We start from the raw sequence: 13,666 nt of genomic DNA on the forward strand, positions 1-13,666 counted from the left end.
ATGTACTTAATTTTTTGTTACCAAAACAATGGATAAGTGCTGAAACGTGAAAGACAGATATATGTTGACTGAAACTGCGTTCAGTATGTGAAGGATTTCACAGCGAAAGCTTTTGTTCATTCCGAACTTATTTTTGACCGAGTGTATTGAGGACTTGGTGACTCACAGTTGCTCCACAGAAGGTTGTAGGTTATCAATTTCGTCTAATCACCATTCAGTCATTCTCATGGTCGCGATTAACTGAAACTGGTGGCAAGGCGCGACGTATAATAAGAAAAAAAGATGCAAAACATATTTTGTGCTGAGATTAAGTCTCATCTCACGACGTTTACCAGTCATGAAACCCAAGGAAAAGTAAAGAAATCTACAAGTAAGCCAAGAAGTCAAATATTATACTTGTTGTCAATAATGTTTGCTACCTCAATGATTGGATTGGCCGCGGTGGCTCAGTCGGTAACGCGTCTGACTACCATGCTAAAGGTCCCGGGTTCGATCCCCGGCCGGTTCAAATCCGGGAACTTTTCTAACGATGGAAGCGGCCCCGGCGCCCACCCAGCGTCGAATAACATGGGTACCTGGGGGGAACCCTGGGGGGTAAAGGCGGTCAGGGGCGTGATGCTGATCCCATCACCCCCACTCATGACCGGATCAAGAAAGTGTGGGGCGTTACCCCACACTCCTTGTACGCCTTCATGGCGTGGTGCTAAGCACAGGGGAACACTTTACCTTTTTTTACCTCAATGATTGATTTAGTTTATTTTACTTCGTTTTTGTTCTCCTTTCTGCTAATCGCAACGATGAGGATGACGAAATGTGATGGATGGAGAGACAAATACAAACATGTAGGGACGACAACAAGAGTCGCACAGAAGATTATTCAGATGTGAGTCCACACCCTAGTCTGCCAAATGCAGTCCAAGTTGTACTACACGATTACATGCATTAATAGACAAAGCAAGTCTAATTGTCTATAAAGTACAGCGTCAGTTTTCATCTTAACTGGCCTTTTTGTGTTGTTTTTTTCATAAAATAAAATAAAAGAATTTTGTTAGTTGCTAATTTCAACTTTGGCTAAGTATCATAGAAACGGAATAAATAAAGGTTAAGAAAAACGAAAAAGAACAAGAAAAAGCCATGAATAAAAATAAAAAATTTTGGATTTCTTATTTTTGTAGACACCATGCATCTGACAGGGATAGACATTCGAATCTGCATTTTTCCAGGCTTTAGTGCACAGATCTGAAATTCCTATGTGTGCTGTGAAACTGGGAGCGGCGACTGACGGCGACGTTCTTTTGTCTTTGCAGAACACGTACACGAACGCCGAGAAGCTCCTGACAGCGGCGGAGGAGTTGGCGCGGACCGGCGAGTGCAACGCCGACGAGATCTACTCTGTGGCCCATGAGCTGGAGGCGCACGTCACGAGCTTCGCCGCCCGCGTCGACGAACGGCGCCGACGCCTCGATTTAGCCGTCCTCTACTACACGCACGACAAAGAGGTGAGTACCTGCATTCTGTTCTCTATACAGGCCCGTAGCTAGGATTGATCTCCAGGGGGGCTTTGTACACCAAGCCCGTTTTTCAAAAGTTTAACAGTATTTAATCAAGGTAAATTATGTGTGTATGTTGTGGGGGTAGGGTGTCATTAAGTTAATATAAAATGTAGAAATTGATACAAATTCTACAGTGTTTTTCTGTATCTTCTAAAACATCTCTTGGAGTGTTAGTTGACTGCTACTGATATCACCCCTTACTACACATACCATACAACTTTGGATGTTATGTCATACAATAAAAAATGCATATTATTGTATTATACCGTACATTCCTCCCCCGGTCGAAGCAATAAACCGCCCTTCGTTCCCAAAACTTGGGAGCTGATGCAGATGTGGAAGAAATGTGAATGATGACGTCAAAGTCGCACATTTCTGTCTAAACGGGAGGCCGTAACAGAGCCGGCGAAGGTACTGATAAAGAAGTTCCCTTTGAAACAAGTTTCTAACGTCTGGAGAATCTTCTAGATACTTGCAGCTACTTAGACTTGTGCTCATAAACAAGATGAACGAATGTAATAGCTGCTGTTCATGCTCTGTGAATTTATCCTTTACCAATGTTGTGAGCAAAATAAGACCTGCTGTCTACCTTTTCACTCTTCACTGCAAACAAATTGTAGAAAATAGTTTCATCTAATGTCAAGGGGGTGCGGGTGACGGCAGTCTGTCTGGCTACGGGCCTGTACTTATAGCTATAATTATAGTTAAATGTGTAATTTTAGTTTTCTCCCGAAATTATCGTGTGTAATCTGTTCAATTGACGCATTTCTCTATATTTTGATGCACCAAATGCATCATTAGCAGTTAATGCAGTAAATGTGTGACTGGAATAAAATACATATGCATATGTGTACAGTCACGGACACTGCCGGCAGGAATTTTTCTCAGAGGGACAGAATAACATTTCATGTCTTGCCCTTTTGTTAATATTATTATTGTTGTTATTTTTATTATTATTACTTTACAAATTATGAAATTCAAATTGAAATGAAAATATTTTGGCGTTGCATGCAAGTTCGGATTCCAGTCTACTATGTACATAGAAACTGGATTCGCCTTGTATCCTTTCTATAAACATGTATCACTTTGTTGATGAACAGTTCTTTGTCTTTTTGTACTTTTTCACAATGCACAGATATCAAACAAGAGACCACTTAATCGACTGTCCTTCATGGTATTTCTGATTTATGTTATTACCAGGGTTATAGGTCCAGGAACCAATGAATTCTATTGGGTTCCACTGCAGGACCGGAACCTTTTTTCTCACACAATTTAAATTCGGTCCAAGTTGCGTATTGTTACATTAAAAAAAGGTTCCTGGACCGTATTTTAATTGTTCCTGATAAAAGGTCCATGGACCGAATTTAAATTCATTCTGCAAAAAAGGGTCCTAGACAGAATTGAAATTCATTCTACAAAAAAAAGTTCCTGGACCGTATTTAAATTGATCCGGAAAAAGGTTCCTGGACCGAATTGAAATGATTTAAATATGAAAAGGTTATACAGTGTCTGGAACTCATTTATGTTAGCTGATTTTCTCTCCCAGTCCGGGATTGAATTTATTTACAATTACAGACCAGGCTTGACCGATTAAAAGTTGCATTCTAAAAATGTCCGCGAGTACGTTTTATATTAGAATGTCACACTGCGGTTGTAGAACACTTAGCGCAGGGAATAAATCAAAACGCTATTCTCTCGTGGATCAGGTTCAAAAGCTCTCTTGTCGAAGAGTTACTGTACATATCGCAATGGACTATATTAGTGTGGCGTCACATTGAGTTCAAACAAACCCGTCACGTGTTGCTCCGGCATCCGATCCAGGAACCGCAGCCAATAGGAGCCGTCGATGAGGTAACGTGAGGAACGCGCGAGAGAGAATGGGACTACATGGAGAGGGGCAACGGGACTGCATCGTTTGCGTTTCGCCCATTTCTACCTTGTACGTACCTTAGATTCTCGAGACAGTCAGCACCTGGATTAGTCTTTCATGCTCACAAGTTGATAATTGTTTATCGTCAGGTCCGTACTCGATCCAAGTTGCGTATTGTTTTATTTCAATATGGAACTTCGGGGTCCTCCCCGATGGCGCAGTGGTAGCGTCTTCGCCTTGTAATCAAGGGGTCCCGGGTTCGATACCCGGTGGAGGCACCAGTGGTTCGGGTCCCACTTTAAACTGTAGGTCCAGTCCCGATTAGCCTTACTGTGCATGAAGTGGACTTAAAACAACAAATCAACCAACCAATACGGAACTTGGACCCTATTTAAACTGATTTTTTTTTTTAAAAAAAAAATGTTCCTGGACTATATTTAAATCGATCCTGGAATAAATGTTCCTGGACCGAATTTAAATTGGTTCGGAAAAAAGTTTCCCGGACCGTATTTAAATTCATCCGGAATAAATGTTCCTGGACCGTATTTAAATTGATCGAGAAAGAAGGTTCCTGGACCGAATTGAAATACCTTACAGATATAAAGGTTCTTTACGGTCCAGAACCCATTTACACTTGCTGATTTTCTCTCCTGGACCGAAATTGAATTGAATTAAAATTCCTGGACCTTTAACAAACCTGGTTTATACGTGCCGAAGGATACTGTAAAAAAATAATAATTCAAAATGACGGGATGTGAAATATCAAGGTCAGATTCCGACTTGGGGAAATCATTTCCCGACTTTTCATAATCCCGAACAGTAGAGAATTTCCAGAGTATGTTGTTTGAAATAGGTTAATTCTCGATGTTTTCTGCACTATAAGTGTTTGATATTTCTTGAAATTAACAGTTTTTATTCCAGAAGTGCAAAAGCAATCATTTGAAGCGGGGATAGTGTGTACAATTGGAGATTTTCATCGCATCGGGAAATTTCGAAACTTTCCCGACGTGATACGAAAATGGATAATGTTTTCAGTTCCGAACGTCAGGATTTTAATATTTCTTTCCCAATCCCGTTCTGGCGTCAGTTGGATTCTAATGTCTCTTGGTGAATACTGACATCCTGTATATCGCAGAAAACAAATCGCTACATTGGAATTGCATTACCTTTTCCACATATCTTGGGGAGAGGCAAGTGCGGGCACCCTTGTATGTGTGTCAATTGGCACATTTCGTGTTCTGTGTGTAAAAATGACTTCACCTAACCAAAATGTCCTTGGTTCGCTTCCCATTACAGGCTATCGAACACACTTAGAGACTGGATGCACGGTTCATATTAACCTCTCTGCTTAAGGTGAACTACACGCTAATTTGCACAGCGAAATGAGATGCTTTCCCCTTTCGCACACGCAGCTTCAGAATTTTACCCGCACGCACCCTGTCAGTTCATTTGCCTGCCTGCTCAGCCGTCGTACGCGTTACGTATGCACACGCTGCATCCGTCTGTCCGCACCAGTGCTCCCGTACGACAGGTTGCTGCCATCCGAGCCCGCGGCACGAAGATACGGGACGATGAAAGGGGGAAGGGGGTTGGTTACTGTTCGCATCGCATCTGATGTAAATGTCGGGGACGGAGGTTGTCATGGGAACGCAAGCAACTACGAGCAAGCACCAAAACGAGGAGGTGGTCTAAATTTGGAATGATGGTGTACTTACATGATATTTTGACATTCTGAAACTAGTTGCTGCCAACAGCTTCCGACTGTTTTTCAGGTCAGAATGTAAGTTATTTAATTTTTCAAGGTGACAATGCACCATGCCACTGGGCACGAAGTGTCGGCTACTGGTTTTCGAGCAATGGTATCAAAAAATTATGGTTAGCACCAAATTCACATATACGAATCCCATTGAAAATCTTTGGTATATTATGTCAAGAAACTTTCTGGGAAGATATTTCAGTAAAAAAAAAAAAAAAAAAAAATGAGGAAATGATTCGCATCCGGCACCACGAACTGCGTGTTGCATTGTGTGTAAAACTTGTAGACAACAGCATTAAAAGTTGCCCGTGGTGGTCTAACAAAGTACTGAAGTTTTCAAAACATCGTTCTTTGAACAGTTGTGGTATTTTCCGTTTAATTTTGATCATTTCCCACCATTTACATATAACAAGTGAAGAAAAAGTTACCTAACCTACAATATGCAATTTCTTAAATATATATTTACTGCATGTGTTAGAGTACAATTCTTGTTTAATTACCATGTTTACAATAAATGACCATAGTTTGAATATCACCGAACCATTATAAGTTCATTTGAAGTGTGTTCGCCCAAGAAGCAGTTTGTAATAGAGCATTCCCTGACATTCGCTACGAGACTCGGCGTTAACGATTGTTGCACGCGACAGTCGCTCTCCCCGCCTTCGCTCTCTTTCCCTTTCTGTTGACGTTGCAGACTGACGCCAGTATAATCCTACCTCGGAAGTTGTGTTGTGTCGTGTCCATATGTTGAAGATTGTGGCTTAATATGGCACCACAAAAGTTTACATTACAACAAAGGATTTATCTTGTCGAGTGTTACTTCGGAAAGAGGAATTGTGGAGAAGTGCGACGACGTTATGCAACGAAATTTCCTGGTATTCCCGTTCCACATAGGACCACTATATGAAACGGGGTCAGTTCTGAATAAAAGTGGAAAGAAAAATGGGGAAAAAGACAAAGACAATCCGCACACCATCCGTGAGTTAAAAGAGAGTATTGTACGAGAAATCGGGAGAATTACAGTAGACGAACTAACACGTGTAGATACCAATTTCCTTGGGAGATGCCAGGAATGTGTTGCAGCAGAGAGACATCATTTTCAACACCTTCTGTAGTCAAAGTTAGTACAGAATATGAAAACTGTAATTTTAATAGCCGACTCTAGCGACTGTCGCGGACCCCGTTCACCGGGACAGACAAGCTCTGATGTCGGGCCGCTTGCCGCGGAGTCTCGTATCGAATGTCAGGGAATGCTCTGTATATATTGTATCTGAAAATGTAACAGTTTTTCAAAGTTTTTTTTTGTGTATGACGCACTGTAGGTATTTTGAAATAGCATTTAATTAATTCGAAATTCGTTTAAATCTTTTAACGGAATGGCCCCGTACATCTACACACATGCACGTATACATGCTGAATACTGAAGTGCACTTCTTTGCTTTTTTCTCAGTTGCACGAACATCAGTACTGCATTCTGATAATACAGAAGTTTTGAGCACATTGCATAGCTTTCAGGATTATTCTAGACTCGTACAACACTTAACTAAACTTCATTTCGCAACAGCTCTCTAAGGGCAGGGCCTGCCAGAGCGGCTATTTCATAGGGTGACGCTTGGCGAGTCCCATCGCCGCTGTTTTCTGGCTTTCGCGACCTGAACCTGCTACTTCTTCTTTCCAAGTATCTCCCCAATTTTCCTCACGACTCTGGATCAACGTCGGAATTTTGGGGACTCCCAACGGGAATCGAACCCGGGACCGCTCGCATTAAAGATCGAGAGCGCTAACCATTTTTTTAAAGAAGGAAAGCCCCTAAGTTGCCTTTCTCTGTTTTTCTCATGTGCCAGTCATTTCTCTAGTTTGTCACAAACATCCATATCTTAACCGGGATTCCTAGCGACGTATCACGCTGTGCTATCCACTCCGCCATGGATGTCGACAACATTCGGCTACGCAGGTGCCGTAGACACGTACAGTCACGGACATTGTTGGGTTGTAACACACCCATTGAATTTCAATGGAAACATTACAACCCAGAAGTATCCGTGACTGTGCAATATATAACTTTATAAGGAGATGGCGTGACTTGCAACTAGAAAGAATTTCACATTTCAGTGGAAGTAAAACTTTTACCGAAGCGAAATAATTGTATAATTTTAGATCCCAATAGTCTACTTCGCTACTGGTTTAGAACAGTGATCGGTTAGTTCGTATGAACTTTCCAGCCTGATCATTGCCAGTGCGTAGTTGGAGATCGGTTAGTTCATTGAACTCTCCACCCTAATTATTGCCTATTTTTGTGGAAGCAGGAAAAGGTTTATTATCCATTTTGCCTCGACTCATCTCACTCAACACGTCGCTAGGTGCCGTGGCTTGCCGCGAGTTGATAGCTTCCTGGAGATGAGGCCTTGCTCGAAAAGGTTTATCTTCGCTACTGGTTTGAATTTAAATGAGGATTTGTTTCAAGACAGGGTGGTATTTGAAAGGTTTCATCCCTTCTGGTTTCTAATTTTTGGCACTTTATTTGATATCCAATGATTCGAGAAGAGTTACTACAATTCCCCACCCCCGTGGAAATTTTTTAAATACATCACTGGTTCAAGTCAAACTTCCACATTTGTAGATATAGGTTTATGTATTAAATTTCAAAACCAATCAATGCAATTACACAAGATCATACTCTCATTATTTCGCCAATTATATTCCCTTCCTCAAAATAGAACACCTGGAGAACAAGTCAATATTCAAGAATTAAGAGATTCTCTAGCCACATATTATCTCCGACAAGAGCCCTGTGCATGGCTTGCTTTGCGACATTATCTGCTTCACAAACTCCCGAACGCCGTCTTGGCCCCGAGGTATCACGGAATGCTATGACTCCATGCGGGTTCTTCTTTGTAGCGGAAACGTGACCGTATTCTTATTGTTCCCTCGAGGGACTGGCGTTCCCCTGCAGAGGATGTGGGGTAAGGCATCGCAGGTTTCTTTCGTAAATATGCCTGGCCGAAAACCAACGAGGCAATCACCCTGAATAAAAACAACTCAAGAAGTACGTGGGTAAACATGACTGCAAACCCTTTGGAGAGGGAGCGGAATACCATTATCTTTTCCGGTTTGATCGTGCCTCTGCCACAGCCAGTCACGGGCATGACAGAAGGTGCCCCCTCCCCGAGACATTGTTTATATTTTATAAACATGAAAACATACAATATTATTTTCTGTAAGGTACATGCGACAAATAAGGCCCATCTAACATTTTTTTGTGATTTTTGTGAGCGAGATACAAGTTGGAAAAAATAGTAAGAGATACCCCAATGTATTGGCTATAATGTACAAACATTAAATTTTTATAACTTTAATAGCACGGTTGCAATAAGTTATTTTGCGAGCACCTACAAATGCGCCTTATTAGGAAAACCTTCCTGAAGGTCGAAGTGTGCCTTCATCACTTTTAACCCTTAAACGGGCAAACATTTATGACACTTTCAAAAATATAAATTAATTTGATAAATGCTATGTTTTCAGTATAATTATGACAAAAATGTTTTATTTTTACAAATTTATGTATTATATAATGAGATACATAATGTATCCTGTGAGATACATTGCCTAAATGATGCACTCTGTATAAAGTGGTATACTATATTCTACAGAATAATCTAAATTTATTCTCAATTCAAGAGGTAGGGATGAATTAGTGCCGATAATTACTTGTGAGAAACACGACTTTAAAGTCCATAAATATGCGCTCTTACTTTGTTGTCGGACCTCGTGGTGGACCATTGCTCATGCTTGACCTCTGGTGACGCCACTGGACTACAACAAATCTAATTCTCCAGCCTCCTCCCTATCGGTTTCGTTTGTAGGCGAACAGATGAAAGGCAGTGGAATAATTGTGGTAGCTTCTGATGAGTTTTTTTTTGTGTGTGAATGGAAGCTTGTTGAATGGAACGGGCATTAAAATTTCTCCCTTCCGTGATATACATATTATGACGTCGTATCATGTGTGTTATTCTCCCTGCCGCACTCGATGCTCTCATTTTAATACCCCGTAAAAGCATTGAGTACACATAATGCGGATCATTGGAAAAGGACGCCGATGCGAGCGAGGGAAATGTGCTTCTGCCTATTTGCCGAGACGTAACACATCTGCCGCTCCATAAGATTAGCAACAGCGGTCGTTCGTTACAACGAAAGCAAACGCTAGTGTGTGTTATTTCTTAACTAGCTGATTGCCCGGGAATTTATTTATCTCAATCTTCTATTAGACAGGAAAATTATGAATTCTAACTATAGTGTAAAATGAACGTGGAGTTGAACGGCATTGGGAGTGTCACTATTCATCTTAGCGACCCCCAAAACTATGGATTGCACACTAATATCGGTCGTTTTCGATTATTTTTACATGTCACCCCCTTCCCACCCCCACCCCTTCCCACTCCCACCCCTAGGGATGTCAAGGGTGTGTTGGAGTTGAACGGCATTGGGAGTGTCACTATACATCTTAGCGAACCCGAAAACTATGGATTCCACACTAATATCGGTCGTTTTCGATTATTTTTACATGTCACCCCCTTCCCACCCCCCACCTCTAGGGGTGCCAGGGGTGTCTTACCCCCACAGTATTTCTTTCCAGATTGCAAGTGATACGTGTACCAAGTTTGGTTGAAATCGCTCCAGGCGTTCAAGAGTTATGCCGGAACACACACACACACACACACACACATACACACACATAGTACATTTTATATATTTTTATTGATTGATTTTTACAGATAAGTGAAATCTCAAAAAGTAATTTCTCAGTTTAAACGAAGCACCATTCGCTTAATAGGGAATTTTGTAAGATTAGACAAATGCGTGTTCGGCATATTGTTCTCGAATGCGCCAATTTTGCTTTTCTTAAACAAAGTTTTAATCTTCCCAGATGTTTATCATTCATGTTGGGAGAAGACGACAGTGTTTTAGCAAACGCTTTTATTTTTTTGAGACGAGCGGCCCTCTTACACTGTTTCTGGGAAGTTTTTAATGGCATGGCTAGAATACGGATAGACTTCTGAAATTTGGAAGACTTCTGTCTGGCCAGAAGACCTTCGTCTTCTTACAGAACAACTCCAGGACGTGCGTCTACCGCGCAAATGACCCACATTTCCCTCACCGAGTGAGTCATCTTAGATGGGGATTTCCCCGTTTAAGCGACTCTGGAGTTCACCCAGCCTCTCATCAATCAGCATCGCAGGTCACCCTGTTGGGTGAAAACGCCTGGAGCGTGGTGCTGTTCATGTAATATTTCTTCGCATCTAAACTCTGTATATAAATAAATTCCCATGTCTTGATGAAATGGGAAACGTCATGTAGTATTCTTCCACAGGAAGGGCTGAGGGGAAAAAAGACCAGTTATCTCTCTGAATGAACAAATAGGGGGTTGTATTCGGAAGATTTTGGTAACCGCCCAGGGTGAAATGACCTGAGGGATGGGGGTCTAAAGTTCACGAAGGGCTCTTTCTCCGCTTGTCAATATTTGTATTGAGGGAGAGATGGAGACGAGGCCTTTACCACGAGACAACCTTCTAACAAGTTGGTAAACAGGAAAATATACTTCAAAAAACGAACCGACCCAAAGCACGTTCGCTCTAAGTAAACGTACTTTATGTACACGCGTGTGCAGTGGCGTACTCGGGAATTTCGTAAGGGGCGTACGGATCTTGCTTTCTTTTCGTTAGTATTTCTTAGGTATATTTAGCCATCTCCGTCTACATTTGGCGTTCTTTTTTCTTTTGAGAGTTGGACAGAAGACTTCACTTCTCTAGTGCCTACTACACAGGGCCTGGACCCACAGTTTAAATATACAATGGATACGTGCCACTGTGCAATGTGCTTCCACTGGAAATCGACTTTTGGTACAAATCAAACTATTAACGTAAATCTTTTTCGGTAGCAATAATCTCGAATACAAAAGAAATTGCTAAATTAAATTAGGAAGTCTGTAAAGAAAATTGTTCATGTACAGCTTCCGGAACTGATGAAAATCATATCGAGCAAGTTGAATGGGCATCTCTCGGTCTTTCCATTGTAGATTCCGAGTTCGAGTCCTAGCTGGCGCACGGGTGTGCCTTTGTGAGTTTCCTTTCGTCAGTTTCATTTCCCATTCCTCATTCTTCCTCGCCGCCACGATCAATTTGATTCAGAAAAGCGGCGTGAAAGAAGAAAAATACAATGACATCACGTCTAGACGCCAATAATCAGGAAACAATACCGCCATTGTTCCAGATTTATGTAGGGTGACCAGACACATACATTCAAAAAAGAGGACATAGCATGATGAATAAGGAGGACAAAGTCATAAAAAAGAGGACACCGCAAAAAATGGGAACACATTTTGCCATTACTCATAATTTAATCAATATAAAAAAAACTACCAACACTTTACTCACAGATAATTCTGATGATTTTTTTCAATAAATTCCTCCTACTTTTAAGCAACAAAAGCAATCTCCTGATCTATTGTTTAACATGACAATCATAACTAAGAATATCTATAGTTTGAAGCATAGAATTTTACTATTTTTTTTCCAATTCTTGGATATTAGAATGTAATATCCCCATATGTGAATGCAAATGTTACAAGTAAGCTTCACTTTAACTTATTTCAAAAACCAAATTTAAATTTTAGGTAGTTTAGATTGTGTCAGGAAATATGATTTTAATGTCACGAACATGTTTGCACTCTTTCAACAGCAGGGGAAAGTGACAGCCACCTTACACTTTACCCCATTTTCTCTACTTCCATCCTTTAAAAGCTAGATATACGTATTCTTGTTTAGATCATTGATGAATTTACACTTTCGCTTCGTTATTTCATAAAAGTAAATAAGACTTAATAATAAAAATTCATACCACGCGTTTTTGTATCGCGTATATTTGACTCTAAAATGAACTGGCCGACCTCTGTAGCGGGGTGGTTAGGACACCGCGCCACAATGCCAGAGGTCCCGCGTTCGAATCCCAGCTTGAGCATGAGTGTTCTTTGTGAGTGTCCCTTCATTAAAATCATCATATCATCGCTCATCCTCATCATTGCGATTAGCCAAAGGAGGCAGAAAAGCGAATTAAAATAAACCATATCAATCAATCGAAAATGAACTGCTCAGATTACACGTGTTTCAGAAGTTTCAGATTGCGAAGCAACGACTTACAATAATACGCACTAATGTAATGACTAGGAGAGGGCGGGACAGAACTTTTTTTGGTCTGGACGGGAGAGAATCGCAATTTCCGGATCAAGCCGGGAAATTTTCGGGACTGGAAATGTTTAAAAATTTTCCGACGCTGTGGAAATCACGAATTTTACGTCACTGTCTTTTATTTTATTATTATTATTATTATTATTATTTTTTTACAATTTTCGAGAAGTGTCAAGACACTTACAATGCAGAAAACATCAAGAATTAACTACTTTTAAAAATGACCATTTGAAGGTTCCTGACTGGTCGGGATCCTGAAAAGTGTGGAAATAATTCCCCGAAGTTGAGATCGGAACGGGAAATTCTTTTTACCTATCTCGGTACCGGCTTTTTTGGATCCCGCACACCCCCACCAATGAGACAGTTGGGAAAATGAACGTGTTCAGCTCCCAGATGCTAGATGAGCATTGCTCGAATACTTAACGCGCCCTAAGTGATATGATGATCGTTATGTGTGGAAGCATTCTTGATGCAGCACACGTGCTACGATCGATGCTATCAGAGGAGCGACGTGGACACTAAATTGTGTACATATTCATATTATATACAACATATATTATTTAAATACATTACACAACCAATTCATCCATCTCACAATAAACCAACAGCAAAAATTACATAAATTGTCTCTCAAATGTGCACGCTCCCTTTTCTCATAACAATTGTTCATCTATTTATAACAAAATCGATTAAGACAAGTCTTATTTCTCTGTCTGGTAATTTACAATGCATTACAGAGAAGAATTGTGAGCGAAGCGAGCAAGAAAACTTTTGGATCCAATTTTTTTGCAGGCTGAAATCAATATTGATTTAATAGGGCGCAAATAATTTCATGGGACGCCAATGCATTCTCTCTTTTACAACTTTTGTGCCTCCCCGATGGTGTAGTGGTGACATCTTAGCCTTGTGATCAAGAGGTCCTGGGTTCGATACCCGGTGGAGGCACATGGCACAGCCTTTCTGTGGACTTACAACCACAAATCAATCAATCAATTTTACAACTTATTTTAGTTTAGATCGTTAGGTGTCCAGACCCGACTTCCGCCGTCCCCTAACTAAAATTTTACAAAAAGTATTTTTATTTGCATAAAATTTGAAGTTGTGGGCGGCAATTGCCCCCTGCAGGAACACTTAGCCGTCAATGTTTGCCCCCCCCCTCAGAACTCATTTCCTTCCAAGGTTGGGGGGGGCAATGCCCCCTGTAGTTGCGCCACTGGATGCTTCCAAAAAAGGAGGACATTTACAG

The 13,666-nt window shown here is 40.9% G+C and overlaps 1 protein-coding gene across 6 annotated transcripts in view; it reads left to right on the forward strand.

Moving 5' to 3' along the window:
- The window catches only part of trio (trio Rho guanine nucleotide exchange factor), an 820,581-nt gene that overhangs the window by 386,759 nt on the left and 420,156 nt on the right, over window positions 1–13,666 (forward strand). For all 6 annotated transcript variants that reach the window (XM_083135769.1, XM_083135773.1, XM_083135771.1 and 3 more), the window contains one exon: window positions 1,308–1,499. In XM_083135769.1, the coding sequence (XP_082991895.1) occupies window positions 1,308–1,499 (192 nt within the window). The remainder of the gene's footprint in view (window positions 1–1,307; window positions 1,500–13,666) is intronic.

This window comes from Lepisma saccharinum, chromosome 14 (assembly GCF_977018435.1).
Source record: "Lepisma saccharinum chromosome 14, izLepSacc3.1, whole genome shotgun sequence".
Classification (NCBI taxonomy): domain Eukaryota; kingdom Metazoa; phylum Arthropoda; class Insecta; order Zygentoma; family Lepismatidae; genus Lepisma; species Lepisma saccharinum.